Here is a 22762-nt window from a genome sequence, read left to right on the forward strand (position 1 = left end):
AAGAAAAACAGAAAAATTGAGGCTCTTTGGCTCTGGATGGTACTGAGGCCACTGCTTCTCTTTGTTTCTCTGACCTTTGTTTTTGTAAATGAGGACGAGATACAGATAAAGCCCCGAGGACGGGAAATCAAGTCCTACTCTAGATCTGAACTGAACCTCACTAAAGCTCTTGCCTCTTATTGTGCTGCGGGCCTGTCCTGTTGGATGCCTGTTGGGGGAGCCCTTACCTCTCAGTCACACCGGGTAAGATGAAGAACATCCAGAAGTGAATCCCAAACACGAGGATGACCTGGAAGATAACCTTGCCCAGCACAGTCTTCCTGAGGTAGAGTGCACGGTCCACCACCATGGTTCCAAACTGGATGAGGACCATCACCAGGAATGGCCCGGGGACCTGGTCTTCTGATAGAGAAGAGGTGATATCTGCAGCCGCCGAGTGTTTCTGGGGACGACAGGACAGGCTAAGCACGAGTGGCAGCTCTCAAAGATGGAAATGTATTTCCTTTTAAAGTCAGTGGAGGAGTGGAGACCCTTGCCCCAACCTACCCCAAAGGCCCAGAAGCCAAAGACGATGATAATGAAGTCTACAGTGTCGGCCAGAAACATCAGCACGTATACGTCAGTCACAGCACTGTAGTCTGGGTGGATGAGGTCATAGAAGAATTGCCGAATGGGGACATAGATCTGTAGAGTCCTGCAAGACAAGCCCACTTGTCTCAGAAGGGCCAGAGGGAAAAACGACTGACAGCACTTTCAGTCCCCTTCTCCTGCTCCTCTCTATCCAAGTCCTACCTTCCTCTAAAGCTAAGGCAGAGTCCCCTGGAAATACTCCTGCTCAAGGAACACAAGATGAGTAGATTGCCGAAGCAAGGGTGACCTGTAGGCTGCCATGATTCTTCCCTCGAAGCACCACAGCATGTCAAAAAGCACTAAAAGCCAGGTTCTGGGTATTTGGCTCTCTGGGTCCAGCTAGTCACTACATGGGAGCCTTGCTGCAGAACTCTGCATATTGCAATCTTGTCTTGCATAAAGTTGGGATGAGACTATGACTGAGGTACAGGGTCTGAGGAGAATAAAGTGAGGGTGCCCTTGAGCATGCTGACACTTGAAGGGCCAGATCTGAGCATAGATAAATATCAGATGTCTCCTGTGTCTTCTGGTTTGAGGTCTTAAGTCCATTATTATATCTCTCTGCTGTCCTTAGCTTTTGTTTCCTTTCTCTGCCATTACCACTGTGCCCTGGTATCTCTGGCTTGTCCTCCAGGCCTGTACCTTAACTTCACTGTGATTTGGGTACTGCCTTCAAATCAAGGCCCCATTTAAGTGCTGCAGGATCTCCAAGTCTGAGCCTATCTATCTATATTCAGGGCTAGCCCTTGCTTGGTTCACATTACAGTCCCGAACACGTGCCTTTCACCATGCTAGTCCTTTGGCATTAACCCGTTGAATTGCCAACAAGTGGAGAGATCCATGAAGTAGGCTAGAGACCAACTGTAGAAGCACTGAATAAGCAGCCTGGCTCCATGCCACCAAGCCTCCCTCTCTGGAGGAAAAGAGGTATAATGGCTCCCATCCATGCGAACCTCATTCTTCTCTATGCCTGGCTGAACATCAAAGAGCAATGCCAAAAACTCATAAAATGAACCCTTGACTTCTGCACTTATTAACAAATGGCTTTTAAAACAATCTAACCTTGGGTCACTTTATCTGGGTTCTTCACCTCTGGTTTACAGGAAGCCATCGCTACCTGTTCCCCAGCTCCAGACCAAGTGAACAGTTCAATCATGTTTCTACTCACTCACTTCTTTATGGTAAACGCCTTTGCTTTGATTAAATGCTCTTGAAGCTTTTCCATGTAAAGTTCTCGTTTGCTTTTCTGTTTAAGGCTTAAAACACTGCTTCCTTTCTGGCTACTGTTCCGGGTGCTTGTGCTGCCTAGAAAGAGCAGGAGAAGGAGAGAAATCACAAGCTGGAGGGCAAACAGTGGATCTGCCAACAGAAATCAGGTTGGGTGTAGGGTTGGCTTTCTCCTGCATCAGAACATGCAAGGCACAGATGGTTTTAAGAGTGTCTACTGAGTGTTTAGGAGTCTGACAACTCTATGCTCTCATGAGGCTGGAATAGATCTGTGGGTTCACACCCAGTAGGTCTCCTCTGAATGCTTTTGAAGCCTTTGTTCAGGAAGAAACCCATGGAAGAATACTGGTACTCCTTCTCATGTTCTAGGACTCAGATTTTCCACATGGGGGTGCGAGACTCAGACTTACTTTCATATCCTAATTTCTACATCTGCAAAACCAATATGAGCCGCATTTCCCATATCTGACTCAGATCATTACTCATATCAATACGTAGGTCATGAAGACAAATGCATGAATCCTGAGAAGCAGAAGTCATGTGCCCCATAAGTACAAAGGCCCAACTACTCCCTCAGAGCAACTGCATGGATAGCTCCTCTCTGATCTCACTCAATGTTGAGTAAGAAATTAATGACCAGTTTAGGAAATAACAACACAATTTTGTTAAAAGTCTCCAAATGAAGGTGATCCTGGTGGCACAGGCTTGGAATCTTAGCTAGTAGGGAGGTTGAACCTGGAGGATTTGAAAGTTCAAGGCCCACTTATACTACATAGTGAGTTCAAACCCAGCCTGTGAAATGAAGGGAGACATACCTTAGAATAAAAACTAGTAAAATCAAAAGAGGCAGAGAGAGAGCCCCGTGGTAGATAGAGCACTTGCCCCATTTAAGTGCTGTAGGTTCTCCAAGTCTGAGCCTATCTATTTATATTCAGGGCTGGTCCTTACTTTGTTCATATTACAGTCCCAAACATGTGCCTTTCCCCAGGCTGATGCCTGGGCATCAACCCTTTGAATATAAGGGTTAATTTGTATATAATATGAGAAAGAACCTGGGTTCAGTCCTCACTCTCCCCCCAAAAAACTCCATTGACAAAATCTAAATCTATTTTCAAATTCTGTTATTTTCAAATTCTGCACACTCAGCAGAGATTCTATAAATGATGGATAGATTATCATATGCCTTTATATTACTACATGCTAGGATATGAGGTTATGTGCTGGCCAAATCCTGGTCCCTGAATGGACTCACACATATTGAACAATGAAGCTACACACAGATGAAACAGGTTCTGAACTTGGGTCTGTCATATGCCAGAGCATGTTTCTTCTATGTCACAACATTGTCTTTGGATAGCACCGAACCACTCCCCTCCCCAGATGCAGAGGCACCAGATCAATGAGACTATGTGGGGCTCATTTCAACCTAATGGCCATGCAACAGATACCTCTTTTGGACCTATTTGAAGAGAAGCTGGACCGTGGGGAGATCTGAGAGCTACTGCAGGAGCGTTTTCTCCTGATGGCTGCTGGCTGCTCGGGGAAGGTCACGTGGACAGACTCTACAGAGGCAGCCAGGTTGATAGACTTCAGTGAGTCTGAGGAGCCTCTTCTGCCCTGATCGAGGGACAGCTCGTCATCCGATCCTTCCTTGTCTGTGTTACTGTCAACAATGTCATCCTCGTCCCATAGACCATGACACTGTTAGAAGAAGAGAAGATGACAGCTGAGGCTAGCTAGCATCTTGGGTGGGCCAACTGGCTGTCTTTCTTACAGTGTCCCTTTGAACATTCAATCCCTTGATGTTGGAAAGCCAAGGGATTTATGTCTAAGGAAGCTTGTACAGAATTGTGAGTGTCTTAGGAGAGTGGAGATGTTTGTAGGTGAAAAGAGTTTGTATGAGTAACTAAGCCAAGGCAGGAAGAGTGAGGCAGATAGAGTAAGGATGAGACAATGACCTCTCAATTTGTTAGAACCTTCTAGAACACATCTGAGTGCTCACTGCTAGCACTAGCACTAGCCTTGCCCCACTTACCATGCACAGGTGACCCCAACCTTAGCTCCTCACGTTACAAGTATCTCCATTTTGTAGGATGACTCTGTCCCTCTCCTAGTCCCCATAGTAGGGTGAGCCGTGGCTTACTCAACGCCCAGAACAAAACTGCAAATATTCTACTCAAAATTTGTTGACCAGATGTTAGGCAAAGGTTCTGTCTACTGACTTATACTGTAAGGAAATGGGATAAAGAGCTGTCAAAAAGGGTAAGAATGAACAGACCAGGAGGCTGAGAATCCCTTGGTCTTGCTAGCATGAGCCCCCATTTGGACCGCACATGATGTGTGATATGGTTCCATTGGTGTGCGATATACCCCAGTGAGCTCCTCTCCTGAGCCCTAGATGGTCTGTGTTTTACATTTATTTCTCAAAGTTTGGCCTGTTCTTCCCTGTGAGTTATAGCTGAGCACAGTAGTACATGCCCATCACACTATCATTGAGGAGACTGAGGCAGGAGGATCAAAAGTTTGATAACAGCCTGGGCTATACTCCTTGAGTCCTGGGTCAGGTTTGGATGTAGAACAAGACTGAGTATACATTAAAAACCAAAAGCAAACACACACACACACACACACATATATATATATACATATGCATATATATATATATATATATATATATATATATATATATCCAAGTTTATCCTAAATGGGATCCTTCTAAGGACTGATAAACACATGATTTGATTAGATGAGTTATATATTTGAAATGCTTTGGAAAAGGAAGCAAGGTGGAAATAGGAAAAACCAGGACTGTGACAAAAGGCACAGTGGCCTGGAAATGTAAGCTGTGTAGTGATTTGTACAGAGTTATAGTAGATTGGCCAGCTTCTGTTTACAGTTTTTCTGTTTACAGCTTGTACGTGAGAAGAAAAACATCCACTTGGCTATCAAAATGGGCAGCAGGGGGGATCAAATTCACAGAGACCACAGTTAGACATTATGAACGAGAGCAACCTTGAAAGACAAGCTCTAAACAAGATGACCCCATCAAATCTCTCCCCCAGAGTTCAGGAAATCCCAGAGAAGAGGAGGAAGAGGGAGTGGGGAGACAGAGGGAATGGAAGACATCAGGAGATCCTTTAGAACAACTAAGCAAAGTTCCTTTGCTCTGAAGAGACTGAAGCAGCAATCACAGGCCTATAGAGGCTCACACCAGATCCTCTACATATATACTGTAGCTGTCAGTTTAGGACTTTTACGGGATGCCTGAATGTATGAACATCAGGGTCTCTGACTCATGTGCCTTCTCTTGACACTCTTGTTTTTCTGTTGGCTTGTCTTGTCTGACTTCAGTACGATGGTTTTCATTTTATCTTGTATTTGTTGTTATGTTTTGGTTTTTTATGTATTAAAGCCTGTTCTTTTGTAAACCACAGAAAAGTAGTAAACACAGATAAGAGAGTAGGTGGGAAGGAACTGGGAGGAGTAGAGGGTGGACAAACTAAATTCAGATGGTAGTGTATGAGAAGAATCTGAGTAATAAAAGGGGATATATGTATGTAAACATTGCATACATATGATATACACATACATATTTATAATGCATGTGTGCGTGTGTATGTATGTGTGCATCTCTGTGTATAAATGTTTACAAAATAAGAGGGTAAGAGTGACTGCGTCGGGGATGCATTGCCTTGCAGAGGTCTTCCTCAGGCCTTGAGAACAATAGCTTTCTCAAAGGCAAGATTATATAGGCACAGTAGTCTTGGGCTTGACCTGAGATAGCCTCCTTCCATCAGCTAGAGCTTCCTAAGAGATTGACTTGGTAAAGCCAAGATTACTAGAAGACAGCTAGAGGTCGCGATGGAGAAGAGAAACAAGGTGTTGTCTCTGAGTGTTCCTTTATGCTTTGACTTAAACTAGTGCAGAGATGATATCGCCTCTCCTTCAGGCAATGCTCTGTAAATGTTCAGGATCTTCAGCGCTGTTGCAGACTGAACTTATAACATGGGGGCAATGAACTGTTAGTGCTAGGTACCTTCAGAATGGAGCGATGGAAGAACAGAGCCAGCAGCTGAATGAGGTCGTAAAGAACATATCCTTCCTTCTTCTCCACCCCTATGATGTTTGGTGGAAAGTAGGGCCTTTCCTTGTATATTTCCAAGTCCTTATTCCAGGGAAAGAAGCCGAACTGGAAGAAATATTTCACTACGATCGCCACCTACACGTGGATGATAGAAAGGGAAAGTCATTCCTCCTGGGAATAGCAATGCACAAGAAATAGTGATGTAAAAATTAAGAAAACATGCCTGCCTCACAGTTTTGGTGGTTGAAATGTTCACAGTTATGTGGAATAAGGTACTGTTATTATATGTAATGATCTCAAAGCTCCTGGGTTTGAAGTGTTGGTGGGATCGTTCTCATCTCCTGAGCAAGAGTAACACTGTATTGTTAACAGTGTCAACTATCAGGAAGCAAAGCCACCGGGCCATTCATCAACGGGATGGCTGGTCATGTTCTGTCTGTGAAGAGCGGTTTTTATATTGACTTAATTATACATCTAGCTATCCAGTTATGAAAATAAAGAAGGTAGGGCACACTTGAATAATGATATATTTATATGTTACATAATGCCTAGATTTCTAAAATTTTCTGAAAAACGATTCACTTTTGGGGAGTTTTTAAGGTTTTGTTAGTTTGTTTTTGTATTGACGGGGATGAAGCCAAGAATGTTATTAAGCAGTTAGAGAGTCTTTCTTTCTTTCTTTCTTTCTTTCTTTCTTTCTTTCTTTCTTTCTTTCTTTCTTTCTTTCTTTCTTTCTTTCTTTCTTTCTTTCTTTCCTTCCTTCCTTCCTTCCTTCCTTCCTTCCTTCCTTCCTTCCTTCCTTCCTTCCTTCCTTCCTTCCTTCCTTCCTCCCTCCCTCCCTCCCTCCCTCCCTCCCTCCCTCCCTCCCTTCCTTCTTTCCTCCCACCTCTCTCTTTCTTTCTTTGACAGAGTTGTAGCCTCTAACCTCCAAAGAGACCCCGAGTTTCTGTCCCTGGTGCCTGTACCTCTCAGAATGTCGAGTTACAGGTATGGCAACACCACCCCTGGTTTATATGGTGCTGGGGGTTGAACCTGGAGCTTATGTGTGGTGGGCAAGCACTGCTCAGCTCCAGGAAGGTTTGATGCATTCAGCACTCACTTCCTTCCCCCACCACTGTATCTGCATCTACATTAGTCTCTGATTCACTGAAAGACAGAAATATTTGTTCCCACTTGTTTCATCAATGGGCTGCGTGGTTTTTGTGCTTCTGCGCACAGTTCAAATGGAGCTGTGGAATGTTAGCTGGATCACCCATTTACTTTACCCTGAGATAGAAAAATTAAAAACCCCAACTTAAGTGAGTATATATATATGTGTGTGTGTGTGTGTGTGTATTGCTGCAAACTGCAAGAGGACTTTTGAAAGTGGTGCATCTCCTGCCCTTTTCTATCCCCATGGCGTCTTCTGTGACTCACGCATGTAAGAACCAGAATCTAAGAAACCCTCTCACATTGTGGAGTTTGGTCCTGGCGAATGGCATCCTCTCCCTTAACAGAGTCTAATCCTGGAGGCATGTAATAGAAGTGACCCTCAAGAATGATTATTCATGGATATAACATACATACTACCAATGTTTAATCCACGTATTTTTGCGATCATTTTCTATAAGGTCTGTTTTCACCTGATTTGAATCACTTGTAAGTATACAGCGTTTCCAGCTCGTGCTGATTCACGAGCCTCGGGCTAGAACAATGCTATTCAAAGTAAGTGTTTCCTTCTGAATTGTGGAAGGACTTGATCTTCATCACAAAAGCCACAGCCCCAAACACCACAGAAGCCTGGACACATCACATGTGAGCCTTATCCTCTGCCTCGGGCTGGAGTCTTCACGAGACTTCTGTATGTCACGGGAATGATGGAAAACATGGCTCTATGTGTGTCCAAAGAGGTGCTCCTGTTCCCTACATCTGAGAGCAACATATCCTCCTGCCACTTAGGTTTTCAAGCATTTGCATTGGGATGAATGGAAAGTGACTTTAGGTTTAGAAACGGGCGGTATGTGTGCCACCGCATCAGCCTGCATTCAAGGTGCTTAGCTAGTTATTTAATCTTGAGTCCATTGTGTTGGGTACTCACTGATACTGGGCACTTTGCTTGATTTGGCAAAAGACTGTTATAACGACAGTGGTTAATATCACAGCTCCCACAAGCAGGCTTCCAAAGCTCTGGTTCCAACCATTTTGGAACCTTTGGCCAATTAATGAATCCCACTGAAGTTTGTCTCTTTGTGTGTTCTAATTGGGAATGACACTAACACCTACCTCGTGTAAGATATGAAGCCTGACAAGGTATATGAAATTGCCAGTACTAGGCCACATTGCTGACCATGATTGCCAGTATAAGCAGGCCATGCAACAGACTGGCCTACCTCAGTGTAGACGATGGCCATCATCCAGAAGCGCCGGCTGGGCCTGGGAACAGACAGCATGGCCCAGAGGAAAATCAGGATGGGCAACAGGAGAGTGATGATGGAGGCAGAGGTCATGTGGTTCAGGATGATCACAAAATAGCACACCATTTCTGAGCGGGCTACCAGGGTGTTATACATGGCATAGAATAACAGCAAAAACCGGGGCTGGTCCACATAGAATTTCTCAGATTCCTCGAGCTCATCATCATGGAACATCCTGTTAAAGTAAGCATGACGAGATACCAGTCAGTGTCCACCTTTTCCAAATCACTGACTTACATCTGTGTGATCTCTTGTGTTGTGTATCTGCACATGCCTCCGCTGTGTGTGTGTTTACCCACACATATGTAGACAAGACCACTGCATCCAGGTTGATTATTCTTTGTCAAAAACACTTGGGAAGTGTCTGAGATGTTGAAGGCCGTCATGTTTTAGATTACTTGTATATGAAATGAAATACGTCATATATGGAATTCAAGTTTCAACATGAAATTTAATGTATGCTTTATACATGCCGTATTCATAAAGTCTAAAGATCATTTGATAGAATGCTTTCCAATAATTTTATGCATGCACAAAGTTGAATGGCATGAATTCATTTATCTCCGGCATTCTGTGGAGATCATTAGAGCTGTTTTGCATTTCAGAGCATCTTGAGTTTTCAAATTAGGGACTACCAATCTGCCTGAGACCTTATTATAGAAAGAGGTGGTATCAAGACAAGTGTCACTGGATAGTTTTTGCTGAGTCTGTTACTCAGTCACATTGATGTTCCAGGACTATATGTCTGCCTTCTATGTCTAGGGATTTGTGCAAATGTGACCAGAGCACACATGTTTCTGATGGTCCCTGGCTAAAATGCTAGAGGCCTACTTTCTTCTCTTACTTGCTCATCAGCAGATCGCTGGCTGTCAGCTCATGAGTCAGAGGTGGTAAGATACTTGACTCCAGTTTGTCTGTACGGCTGTCATCAGGGCTGACCACCATGTGGTTCTTGGCCCCAGAGTCATCTTGCGACGCAAACGATAGATGCTCAAAGCTGACAGCCTTGCTGTAAGAGGGCGGCGCCTCCACATCACCGTCATCTGTAGAGAACTGAGGCAATTCCTCATCTGGAGTGAGGCTGATCTCCTCTACCCCCGCTTCATATTCAACTGTGTATTCCTTTTCTTCTGCATCTTGGAGCTCAGGCTCCAGACACTCTACCACCTCCTCCTCAGCTTCAGCCTCCACCTCCTCGATGGTTTCCGTAGTTCCTTGGCGCGAATACAGCATGGTACACTGTGTGGGCTCGCTGTTAGGAAAGAAGATGGGCAGAAACACACTTGTCTTAGCATGTATACCAGCTTATAACCTGTCCCAATTCTTACGACACCACCTCAGAACTCCCAAGTCAGAAGCCTCAAGCATGTGAGAAAAGAAAAAATAAAAACCCTCCTCTGTGGATCCCATCGGCTTTGTTCCTTCCAGAAATTCTCTCCCGGTCTGCAGACACTGCAAGCAGTAGCCTTCCCAGATGCAAAAGTGGACAGTGAGCTTTGCCTTCTTCCAAACCTGAGCAAGTGACTCTCGCCTCGAGAAGGAGCAACTCGGTCTATGCACAGGAGTGTTTTAAAAGCAGGTTCGATAGTCACAGTCATGAGCTCTCGGTTCATTTCCAAGTCAGCAGACATGTAGCATAGCATACCTACCGCCGTCACTCCTTACATAGGAGAGCATATGGAAAGGAGAAGCCATGCCTGATAGTCCCAGAGGCTTTTGACCAAGATGTGGTCTATTCCCAGTCCTGCACAAGGGATTTAGCTGCCCAGGACCACTGAGGATGACAGAAGCCAGTAGATTCTGGCTGAACTTAACAAGCACATGCTTCAAAAATGCCTCTTCTTTAATGTGGATCTCCTCCTCTTTCTCTCTTCTGCTGTCTCTTTCTTATCGGTATTAGCATCTTTCCCACTGAATTCCCACCTTCTCTCCTGTTCTCATACATTTCTTGTGAGTTGTTGGTCTTGAACTTGGGGCCACCTATTACTGTCTCTAAGTTGTTTGCTGAATCACAGAGCTTTTTCCTATTTTCACACCCCAGCAACTCCTTCCTTCCTCCTTCTCTCCCTTGCTCCCTCCCTCCTTTCTTCTTTCCATCTTTCCTTCTTTCTTTCTTTCCTTCCTTCCTTCCTTCCTTCCTTCCTTCCTTCCTTCCTTCCTTCCTTCCTCTTGCTCTCTCTTTCTTTCTTTGCTGCCTTCTTTTATTTATTTTTTTAAATACATCTTTCCTACAGCTTCCTTTACATAGCTTTCCCTACCTCTCTCATCAGGCTCTACGTTGGTTTCCTGGTACCTTTTCTATAGCACTCTGCATTTCATTTTTAGCCTTTTCCTAGCTCTTCTGGTCAGGCCCATGCAAAAAAAAAATGTTAGAACTGAAAACAAAGCAGCCGTATATAAAGTCATTGCATGCTGAAACTCATGGCATGCCTTTTCTTAACTGTTTGGCTCTTGAAGAAGAGACAGGTATTTAAGGTCTGGTGGATGCAGGAAGACAGTGTACCAGCATCTGAAATACACACTGCTGTGTGAGTGGCACATGTGAGCACACAGCTTCCACAAACACGGAGATTCTCAAAGGCTGGATGGCTGGATCCTAGTGTAGACATGTCAGCAAGTGATGGATGAATGGCTGGCACATCTTCTGTGATCTCTTCTAACTGAAGAGTGGTGGATGATCGTGCAGGCACTAAGCAGGCCTGGGGCTTTGGTTCTGAGTTTGTATCGTGCTGCAGAAGCCTCTGAGAAGGACTGTTTTGCTAAGACTCATGTCCGTTAACCTACAGCTTCCTGGGAAGCCACTGAATTGAGCAGCACCTCAGGAAACATTCAGGTCATGGGAGTGAGATGGCATTAGGTTTAACTTATGTGACTGTAAGTGATGCTACAGATGAAGTCTACCTTCAGGACTCTTCAGAGTGGCAGGATACAATGAGCTTGCGCCTGAACGAGGATGTCTGAGAAGGTAAAAGATTCCCCCTATGCCAGGCCCCAGTGGACAGTACCAAAGGGTTAAGATCTACAACGGGCAGCAAAAGAAGACCCCACCTCTGTTGTGAGAGACCCCCAGTGGCTAGAATGGAGCTGGCTGTGGCTTGAGTTGTTCTCATGTCAGGATGAACATGTATGGCTAGCGTCCATGGCAACAGCTCTAAGATTTGAGATGGGATTAAAGGGTTTTTAGGTATGTCCTTAATTTCATTTCTAACTGAATGTTGCTTTCTGGCAGGATTTAATGAGGAAACTTAAGCCTGGAATAATTGTTTCCAAACAAGGCGGATAGTTGTCTGTAAAGATGATGTGTGTTTCTACATTCTTCTAAAAAGCCAGTGGTAAAATATATTCAAATTTTCTGTTAGATATATGCCAACTAGAGCCATTTATTTTGCATGATCTGAAAATGGCTATATTTGACAGATGGTTTCTTAATATATATTGATATGTATATATTATATATATCAAATATATATCTTAGAAAATGAAAAGAGAAAAATATATATAGAGATTTTAAATGGAAGGTAATGTTTTCAATCAGAGCTTTTAAGCCATTGCTAACAGACAAAAACCAAGATGCAGTTAGTGCACGGAACATTGTCTTGGAAATAATTATATCACAGAAAGGGCTACGGTTATGCATTTTTTTTGGTCATGCAAATTCTTAAAACAAGCTAGAAAAAAAAATAGAATGGCATTCATCTCACGAACTTATACTTGCAACGGCATCCATGGGGAGGAGATCCAAGAGTACAGAACAAAGCATGCACAAGTTAAGCACCTTGATGCTACACTGCCACTGTCAGCTGACGAAGAGGACATGTCCAGGCTGAACATTTTACGGAGCCTAGGCCGAGCACGCTCGCTTGTTTTAGGAACGGGGTCTTGTCCATCTAAATCATCAAGGGTGGACTGCCTTGAGATCAGCAGGGTCGCTTCAGTGTAGCAGCTAGCAGCGCAAACAGTTACAGAAACACAGAGTTAAAAACCCAAGTGGTGCACCAAGTCACCCAGGGACAACTGACCAACACACCAACACACCGCCATGCGGCAACCACACACAACAGTGCCACCGACAGGATGATCACAGCAGCGTGGGCTCCCGGGACAGGGAAGGACCTGTTTGGCAGGATAAATAAACAGAAGAAACTGGAGTTGGAAAAAAAAAGTACTGGCTAGGGATTGGCTTTCAAACGGTACTCTCCAGGTGAGACACGATGCAGGATAAGGACGAGACCCAGGCATCCTCTTACAAAGTTCATATCCTTGTAGCGTTGCGTTGCAATGCAGTTGTTTCTTTTTCGACCGAAGAAAATATGCTTTCTTTGGAATTGCAAGCCCAAGTCCACGGAAAGCATTTCTCAACTCAACTGCACCAGCAGAAATAACTGCCCGTAAAATTTGTAGAAAAGATGTTAGTTTTACAACATTTTCAAAATGAGAGCCAGACAAGCTCAGGAATGCCACCTCATTTTCCGAGTCATAGGGACCAAGCCAAGCCAGCATGTGGAAGAGACACTGATTGGATACGTGGCAACCAACATAAAAAATAAAATGGTACAAAAAAAAAAAAAACCCCAAGACAACAACAACAAAGGAATTCTAGCAATGCACAGACACCTTTATCTGTTAATGTTTTGCTTTAACTATTTTTTTATTACAGATCATGCTTTAAGTTTTGGTGGGTATCCCAGGGGAGAGAACCCATTGACTAAAATCTTCATTTCTCGGTACCCAGAGGAACAGCCATCATGGCGCAGACATGAGATGTCTCCACAGCAAGAGCACAGCGACTGCTCAGGTGGCAGACTTCAAAGGGCAACTGCCCCTTTATACCTGAGAATCACCCTTGGAATGCAGTTAACAGCATTTGCAGCCAAAGTAATCCATCCTTTGGTAAGTCACACAGCTGACTGTATGAGGAGCCATTAGAAATTGGCTCACCATTTGGCCCTGGATTTAAAGGATTCCCATAAAAAAATTGTATTCATTTGCTAGGCTCCCATTGTGACTCCATTTTCTGTTCGTATGCGAAAATTTGTGTCATGGATGTTGGGACAGAAACTTCAAAGGGAACAGGCCACAGTGAGGTCATTCTTGCTAAAGGAGGGTGGCCATGTGTTCACCAGATCTGTCTGCCCCAAATATGCAGGTGCCTGAGCAACCATCTTCATGCCGTGCTGCCTCTTCCCAGTGCATGTGTTCCTGGACATCTTAAGGAGGTGGAGTTGTGTTTATGGATTAACAGTTTTATAATTTTGCAAATATTTTAACTTCTTTTTTAAATTTTTAAAATCAATCTGTAAGTGTGATATCGAGTGACTCCCACTTTCGCATTCCAGCCATGGTTTTTTTTGTATAGGTCATCTTTAAAGGCAGGTACTTGGTTTTGTTTGAGATGGTAGTTTCCCTTTGTAGTCTCCTAAGCTTTGATTTGTAATTGCTTAATTTCTTAGTTGAACATATTATAGATTGTTATGTAATTAAAAGTCTCTCATATAGGAATCTGTCAGGATATTTATTTATACTTTGTAATGTAATAATCTCTTGATTCTTTTTTTTTGTTAAGAGTTTGGGACTAAAGCAACTACCCTAAAACAGGTCCTGTGTGTGATGTTAAGGATATCTATGAAGAATCTTAAGTTTTATGGGAAAATGTTTGTGTATATTCCCTTTGGGAGGTGACACATGATTTGTTCAAATATCAAAAGATGTTAGCATCACTCTTTGCCTCCCCTTTACATTGTCAAGCCTTGGGTTCAGGGTAACAAAGCACACCTCCTTATTATGAAATAAACCAGGGAAGGAGGTAAAAGAAGGAGGGACTGAGAAAACCTTACGAGTCACACTAGGAGACAGCATATCTTGGCAAAAGAAAAAAAATCAGGTATAATAACATGTTATATATTATACATATTCTTCACTGTATGGGAGGGAATAATTGTACTTGAATATGAGTGTGACTTTTGCACAGGAAAAGCAGATTGGTCTGACATGGTTTTTGGGGAATTAAAAGCAATAAAATATAGTTTGTGTTAGACACCCACATGCAGAACAGTGTGGTCCGAAGCTGAGGAACATTTGCAAGTGTTATGAAAAATGACCAAGCAGAGGATGGGCTGCTAGTGGTGGTATGCCATCTGGGAATGTCTCTAGGGAAGCTCAGTATTCTCACCTCAGGGTTCTTCACATTCCATTGTCCCTGTGATTTTTATTTATTTATTTTTAATGGTTGTCTGACTATCGTTTGGTTCTAACGTGGGAGTATTTGGAAACCAGGAATCGTTTACTCACCTTCGCTCACCCCTGTGTAGGAAGCAATGTTAGTCAACATTGAGGGTGTCCAGGGCATCCTGACATGCCTACCTCCTCCCCCCACCACCTCGCCCCTCCCAGGCTGCACACATCTGTACCCTTATATACATCTGCCCATCAGTGTTCACTTAGTTTCATTGTCACCGTTTCCATTATGCCACCAGGAACTGAAGACAGTGTCTCATACAACACTGACCTGCACAGCATCTCTAAAGCATGTCCTTAGCCCACCCTTCCCTGATGAGGGAGCAGCCAGTGTGAGCTAGACTGACATAGGCCGTCCCTTAAGAAAAATGGGGTAAAATGGACTTTGATTCACGACATAGAAATTAACCAGAGAGAGAAGGGTCGCATTCGAATGCTCTGGTATCTAGTTATGGAGAAACTTGTTGGAATGAGATCAAAGAGGAGGAGTTAGGAGATTCCACACAAGACCGAAGTTATGGTTCGAACCAAAACATCGAAATAAATTACAAAATGGACAGTGGGTTTTTACTTCAGCAAAACCTGTGAGACAAGAAAAGTAAACCTGCTCTGTCACAGAGATCCTGGGGTGGTCTCACAGGACTCACAGAATGCTGGAAGCCAGTTGATGCTGTCATCGACATTTTTGCTTTAGAGCTGTTGCTACTACTAGTACTTTCAGGAATTATTGTCTGAGTGAAGTATAAAAGCATAGAAAAAGGATAGACGATACATTTTATCACTATGATGTATTTTTCTAACAGTTATTCTATTCTAGAATAAAATAGCATCTTACACCTCATGTCAGTTAAGGATAAATGGTTCACCTTGAAGCTCTAAGAGGAGTCTGGCTGCAATCATCCCTCCTTTGATGAAGAACATATTAGCTGAAATATTTTTTGATTTCAGAGCTTAAAAATAACTGGTGTATTCCCAAGTTATAGAAAATACCATCCTTTTATTATTCCTGAAAAGACCATAAAAGAGTATCTATTTGGGAAGAGGGGAAGGACTGTATCCATTAAGTTTTATCTACACAGAATCAATATAGGCAAAGACATACACACACACACACACACACACACACACACACACTCACACACACACAAACACACACACAAAAGTAAGTGACTATTTTAAAATTTGAGATTTTACATACTTACATATTTATATATATCTTACATGTATATATGTGTGTATGTAAGCATGAGTATGGCATATATATATATGTACATATATACACACATGCACACACATATATTTATATGATATATGATTTTATTTTCATAACAATAGATTTGGATCTGTGTCAAAGGTGAAAAATGGTATATGGCGGTGTTTGAGTTTCTTAATTGGTCAGCTCAAAGACAATTCAGTAGCACATATGAAACCATACTAAATAGAGGTAAGAAATTCTCTGTTTCACCACTCTCTCCAATGGCTACAATTTTGATTTTCCGTTTTGTTTTTCTGTCTCTGGTATTGGTGACTACGTCCCAGGCCTTGCATGGGCTGGCTAAGTAAATGGCCAATGGAGTACCAACCTTGGTCCCTTTGATTTTTAACTTATATTTTTGAGTTTGTTATCAGTCATGTTACATCCTTCCTACCTCCTTCCATCCAAAATAAAATGTAGTCAATATTTTTGTAGGAAAAATGTGGTCATCTGCCTCTGTGCTGACTGGATGTGTGAAGTGTGTGTGAGTCTGGGCCACCTGGAGGTTCTGTCCTTCCTCATTATACCAGGTAGAGGAGGCAATAGCCTTATGTCAGAGAGCCTTCTCAGATGGGAGCCATGTGAGGGATGGCTCTTGGTTTTGTTTGCTCTAGAACTGAGTTCAAACCTTGGCCTAGAATAGGGATACAGTTTTTTAGATATTCGATAAAAAATACATGGCTATCCTCAGAGATATAATTCTCAGTCTATAAGATAGCTGCATGGTGCCATCTATGCAGTTAGATGGTCACTCTGGAACTGTTAATTTTCTTCCCAAGACAGTGACATGGGCTTAGTGAGCTCTATACAATGGACAGCAGTGATCTAGAATGCCACAGTGCAGAGGGTCCTGGGGCTTTTCAGGGTTGACAGGGTGGGCAGTGTACACTTGCCTGGGAGGAAGGGACAGACATCAAGAGACAGTATAACCACCATTACCATTAAGTCACCTGCTGTCCTGCTGTGAACAGTGCATATGTGACCGTAAACCTAGAGAAGAGGGAGGCTAACATAATGATTTCTGACATTTTTAGTCTAAAAGTTTGAAGTTACAATTCTGAAAGGAAAAGATGAGCATTATCAACAGAAGGTAGAAAGGACTAGAAGAAACGACACTTGGAGCAGCCATCTTGAAAGACAGTAAAGATGTAGACCCTACATAAATAGTAATGAGGATAAGGCAAATGGAATGGGTCATCCTTATTTGCCTGAATCTCATAAATCTCTATGCTGTGCCAGCTATGTATATGGATCCTGAAAGCTGTTCACTGTTGATACCTGCTTTATCCAGTTCTGTCTACAGCAGGACAATGTTCCTTCAGCAGTGCTGCTTGGGGCTGCAGGGCCCGAGATACCACTCATGCTTTTGGTTAACCTTCACCTCCTGCATCACTCCTCCTCTTTGTCACCATTGACCTCATTTGCTTCATTGCAAACAAACCCATTGTTTAGAAAGTAAAAATACCTGGAGATACTGTCCCGGGAATCTAAGCTATCCATCCTGTGTGCTGCCTGGGCCCTGGAGCCAGCCCCCGAATGCTCGTCGATTGTGTCCAGGCCGGATTCTCGGGAAAGGTTCATAATGTGGTTCTGGTAGTACATGTGGATGCTTTCCCGTGTTGGAACATTGCCCTGCAGAAGAGGGGACACGACAACGGTTCTCATGAAAGCACGTGTTTGAACAGTGCCAGCCATTGTCAATAGTGACAACTTGTAGCACTTGCACACATCTATGGTAAGGACTGATGAGAGGCTAGTAAATTTAGGGTTTAAGGTCACATCATTTATGGTCATCAGGGTTAGCCAATATTACTAGATACGATGATTGATCTTCACTGTCAACCTGACTGGATTCAGAACTACATAGGACACACTTTCTCAGAATATCTCAAGGGGCATTAATAGAATGATTTAACTGAGGAAGGTGGATCAGTCACAAATGTGTGTGACACCATCCCATGGGCTGGGATCCTGGACTATATAAAAAGTTCAAATAGAGGAATCCAGTCATGCTGGATAGTTGTATGTCAATTTGACACAAGAGAAAATCATCTGAAAGGAGGGAACCTCAATTAAGAAAATGCTTCCATAAGACTGGGCTCTACATAAGCATTGTCTTAATTACTGATTGGTAGGGGAGGGCCCAGCCCATTGTGGGTGGTTTCATCTCTGGACTGGTGGTCCTGGGCTCTATAAGAAAGCAGGCTGAGCAAGCCAGAGGGAGCAAGCCAGTAAGCAGCACCCCTCCATGGCCTCTGCATCAGCTCCTTCTTCTAGGTTCCTGCCCTGTTCAAGTTTCTGTCCTGACTTCCTTTGATGATGGACAGCAATGTGGAAGTGTAAGGAAAATAACGGCCACCCCCAAGCTGGTTTTGGTCATGGTGTTTTATCACAGCAATAGTGTCTAACTCAGATACCAGCTGAGTTAGCAGCATTTATCTCTGTTTCCTGTCTGTGGATACAAAGTGACCTTGCCTTCCTCTCCTACTGCCACACCTCCCCAACCATCACCACTGTAGACTGTATCCCTTCAAGCTGTAAGACAACCCTCCACCCATCCTTAACTTGCTTTTGACATTTGATCATGGCAAAAACTAATGTAAATAATATGTCCGGTGTGACTTTTACACGAGGACAATTTTGCTATATCACATCACTTTTCCAGAAATTGGTTCAAGCTGAGTGGGTAAAAATATCAAATCCCTGTTCAAATAGGTTAATTTCAGCTATGTCATTTATTTTCATTATTAATTTTTATTTTGGTATATTTTATATATTTTTAGAAATTTCTCAGCCCCATTATGGTATAATTGACAAAATTATATGTATAAAAATAGACTTAGAAACACAATCTACAAACCATATATAACTTTTGTTACATCCTAATTATTTTTTTCTGGAGGTTTCAGATCAAAATTCCCAGATTAAAATCCTATATTGGGCACAGCACACCTATAAACTCTGATAGAATAGAGAAAATGAATAAACTGGGGATTTTCCAAGGATCCATTGGTGTGGATATGAGAGAGAGGGGAGGGGAGGTTTACACCTCACTCAAAGAGTTATGAGTTATGTAATTGCTCTCCAGGAAGATTGGATTTTATTTTAGAGTTTTAGATAAGGTTGTCTTCCTCAGGTTTTCCTGTGGTAAATACCAAGCCCAAAAGCAATTTGATGGGAAAGAATTTGTTCAGTTTTAGAGTTTATAATCCATCACTGAAGGAAGCCAGGGTGAGAGCTCAAGATGGGAACTTGGAGGCAAGTACTGAAGCAGAGTCCACAGAGGAGTGCTGCCAACTGGCTTGCTCACTTCCCATGATTTGCTCAGTCTCCTTTCTTATAGTCGGCCTGCAATGGGATGTGACCCTCCTGTATCAATGGCTCACTGATGGAGCCTTGTGATGGAGGTATTTCCTCATTTGAGGGTCTTCTTCTCAAATGGCTCCAGCTTGTGCCAAGTTGGGGGAAACCAACCAAACAACAGCAACAGCAACACAACTAACCCGGACATCGGCTGACAATCTGAAATTCTAATACCTCCACGTTTGAAACCCCTGGAATGCCGACATGATGTCATTGGGTGGAAAGTTCTACACAAATCCTCCTGGACAGTTGCAGTTAAAATACAAGCACACACGGAATAGTCTAAGAAATAACTTTAAGGTCATGTGTATGATAAAATAGAAATAAAATTTCCCATTTGTATTTGGGTTCCTTCCCCCTAAGTATTTCACTATTTAGGTGAAAATTGGACATTGGAAACTCCTCTAGCCCCATGCATTTTGGGTTGGGATGCACCAAGTCCATGTGGACCTGGCAGCTCTTTGAACGTACCAAGTAATAAAGGAGAGGCATTGCATTACCTTCTTTATCTCTCGAGTCAGCATGCATCTTTCAATCCGCAGGACTGTGGATATGTCGATGTGTTCCCTTGAGATGGAGTTGAGCCAAGTGGTGAAACTATCCACTGTGGCCAGGAACAGAACCCACGTGAACTTCAGGATATTAAATATCCTCTTGATGATATTATCTAGGCCGAAAGAAGCATGGCACAGTGTCAAGGACATGGAAGCTGCCAAGAGCTGTGCTGTTGAATACAGTATGAGGTATACCACATCCAGATCTGGATTCTGCAGGATTGTCCCTAATGGGGACTGGGCTCACCATCCTTAGAGACACAGAGGGGAACTAAGGTCCAAACACTTGTGTAGCCTTCTACACAGAGAGTGGCAGAATTAAGTCACACTCAGGTGGGATTTGTCATGTCAGTCATAACAGGTCTCAATGTAGTCTCCCAGGGCCCCAAGGGACTGACAGAACCCCTAAAGATATCAAGTTCAGTGTGTGGGGGGGTCAAGTCCCTTTTGTATGTGAAACTGTTAACTATACTCCATGTATAAAATCTCTACACACTGTCCCTCATAGTTTGAGCCATCTCCAGATTACTTTTAATACTTGCTACTAGGATCATTCTGTTGAAGTGTTTGCTACACTGTGTTATTTAGAGGAAGACAGAAAAAAAAAAAAGATCTGTATGCATTCAATAGAGATGCATTTTTTTTTCTCCTTAAAACATACTGGTATGTGGTTGGATGAAGCTGTGGCAAGTGAAACCTATGCATATATAGGCCTGATTGTAAGAGGTTTAGTAAAAGTAGAGATTGCAAAACAAAGTGCCCCTAGTATTGACTTAAGAATAGGAACTCTTTGTGCCTGTCTCATGGGGGCTCGTTAATGCTTTCCTACAACTGTATTAGGGATTATTGGTAGGACCTCTTTATTCCCCTTCTGGCAAACCACTTTATCTTTCGTAGAGCTCGCTCTGTGGGCTGTGTGTGCTCACAGGCCACTGTTCCATCTTCTTCACACAGTTAGATGGGATTTGATGTCAACAATGAAACCCTTCACACTGCATCCATCATCACCTCCAGGAAGCCCTGGGATTGCTAATGTGAATTTTATCCTTGACTACAGCTGGGACCAGAAACCCTGGGGAGCTGTCACACAGGCACTCAGCACTCAGCACAGAGTTCTACTGTGATCCAAATGTCAACAGCATGCACATCTCCAGAACTCCCTAGAGCCTATCTGTAAGGCCTTTGGACACTCAGAAAGATTGGGGGGAGGTTTAGTGACAGGTGACCTCAGCCTTAGAAACATCACTCAGCTTTAGAAACATGAAAAGTTGTGTCACTTGGAACAATGTGGATGACTGTAGAGGACATCGTGTTGTGTGGCACAAAATAAGCCAGGTGTGGAAAACCACACGCCAGATGATATCACTTATATTTAGCATCTAGTCTGGTGATACAGAAACAGAGAGCAGAGCCACAGTACCAGGGCAGGGATGGGGCAACTGGGAAAGAGTGGCTCAAGGCAAGCTTGCAATTATGTGATCTACAGATGCAGGGGATGGTAACTAGCCATTATGTATTATGTTGGGATTTGCCAACAAATAGACTTAAGGATCTCTATGGCAGGGAGCAGTCAATTGGCTTTGTACAGGTATAATGAAACCATGCGTTGTATGCCCATTACTAGAGACATCAAGGAAGAGTCAGAATAGAAGGACTAGGCCATTCTGTCTGTCTGTTTGTCTGCCTGTCCTAATCACTTAGGTATGTGGGTAAGTCTCTCAATCACATGCCAGTCTCACAGGCCCCTTGTCTAGTGTGAGCAGATGTGACCACTGAGTTGCCTGTCTTTGCCCCCCACTGATCTCCTCTCTGATTTGAAGGTCACAATGTGAATCAGAGTTTGACTTCATGATACAGGAAAAGAGCTGGGTTTGAACTAAGTGGTCTAGGAGGGAAGACAAGCTTACTTCTAGTAAAGTTTTGCTTGTGTCAAAGGGTCAAGCAAGGAAGGGAGCCTCCAAGTAAATGCCATACCTGATGGGGTTGAGGGGGAATGGGGTAGCAAGTATCAAGATAAAGAACCAGGTGGGGCCAGACTCTTGATGTCTGATGTCCCCATGGGCCCACTGTCCCCATGGGAACATTTCCTGCCTATGCAGCTACCACTCCTGCTGCTCCTCAGGACTTTTTTTTTGGGCTGTTGCATCCCTATGCCTTCCATATGTCTTAAGAGGTGAGAAGCAACAGAGAGTCCTTTGCTGAGCAAAATAGCAAAGGCAGAGATGAAGGCCCCATGAAGTGGGAAGAAGGTAGGGACAGCTGATGCCACAGAGGAGTGACACCATGTGAGAGACTCCAAGATGCCTCCCTTCCTCTCTGCATTCCCAGTTTCCATTCCCAGTTTCCTGATTATTTGTTTATTTATTTAGTGTATGCATATGCCAGTGCTCATGTAAGAAGGCCAGAAGAGAGTATCCAGTGTCCTCCACTGGCATTCTCTGGCATTCTCTTGAGGCAAGTTCTCTCTTTGAACCTAGGACTGATGTTTTCTTGACTAGGCTGGACGTCCCCGAGCCCTCATAATTCTCCTGTCACTCCCAACTGTCACCATGAAGCTGGAATTCCAGACCTGTGCAGGATTTCTGGCTTGTTACCTGGGTTCTGAGAGCTGAACACCAGCCCTTATGATGATGCAATGAGTTTCTAACTTGTGAGCCATCTCTCCAGCTTCCCTTAGTCATTTAAGTAACTCTAGACCAAGGCATCCAATCCCCATACTTATTTGGAGATGACACCAAGATACATTTACAGACATAAAAGCAAAGTTTGAGCCCTGCAGGCTGAACAACTTAGAGCAAGAGCCACTAATATACTACAGTAAGTCTTGGAGTTTTTAAACAACATATTCTTATTTTATTTTCTCCTATTTGCAATTAGTCACTTAGAAGTAATGGTTATTAGTTGATCAGCATATTGTCACTTAATGACTTACTTGTATAATTTATGACATGTTTAAAAATAG

The 22762-nt window shown here is 43.2% G+C and overlaps 1 protein-coding gene across 1 annotated transcript in view; it reads right to left on the minus strand.

The window, feature by feature from the left end:
• Piezo2 (piezo type mechanosensitive ion channel component 2) overlaps positions 1-22762 on the minus strand; it is a 369017-nt gene that overhangs the window by 17284 nt on the left and 328971 nt on the right. Inside the window, exons 34-43 of the mRNA XM_085833455.1 lie at positions 19747-19913; positions 17349-17515; positions 12170-12337; positions 9239-9646; positions 8311-8569; positions 5894-6076; positions 3306-3558; positions 1803-1935; positions 547-694; positions 228-442 (exon numbers count right to left, since the gene is read on the minus strand). Coding sequence (XP_085689581.1) covers positions 228-442; positions 547-694; positions 1803-1935; positions 3306-3558; positions 5894-6076; positions 8311-8569; positions 9239-9646; positions 12170-12337; positions 17349-17515; positions 19747-19913 — 2101 coding nt within the window. The remainder of the gene's footprint in view (positions 1-227; positions 443-546; positions 695-1802; positions 1936-3305; positions 3559-5893; positions 6077-8310; positions 8570-9238; positions 9647-12169; positions 12338-17348; positions 17516-19746; positions 19914-22762) is intronic.

The sequence above is a fragment of the Mus caroli genome, unplaced genomic scaffold, assembly GCF_978045245.1.
Source record: "Mus caroli unplaced genomic scaffold, Mus_caroli_1 scaffold_19, whole genome shotgun sequence".
Classification (NCBI taxonomy): Eukaryota; Metazoa; Chordata; class Mammalia; order Rodentia; family Muridae; genus Mus; species Mus caroli.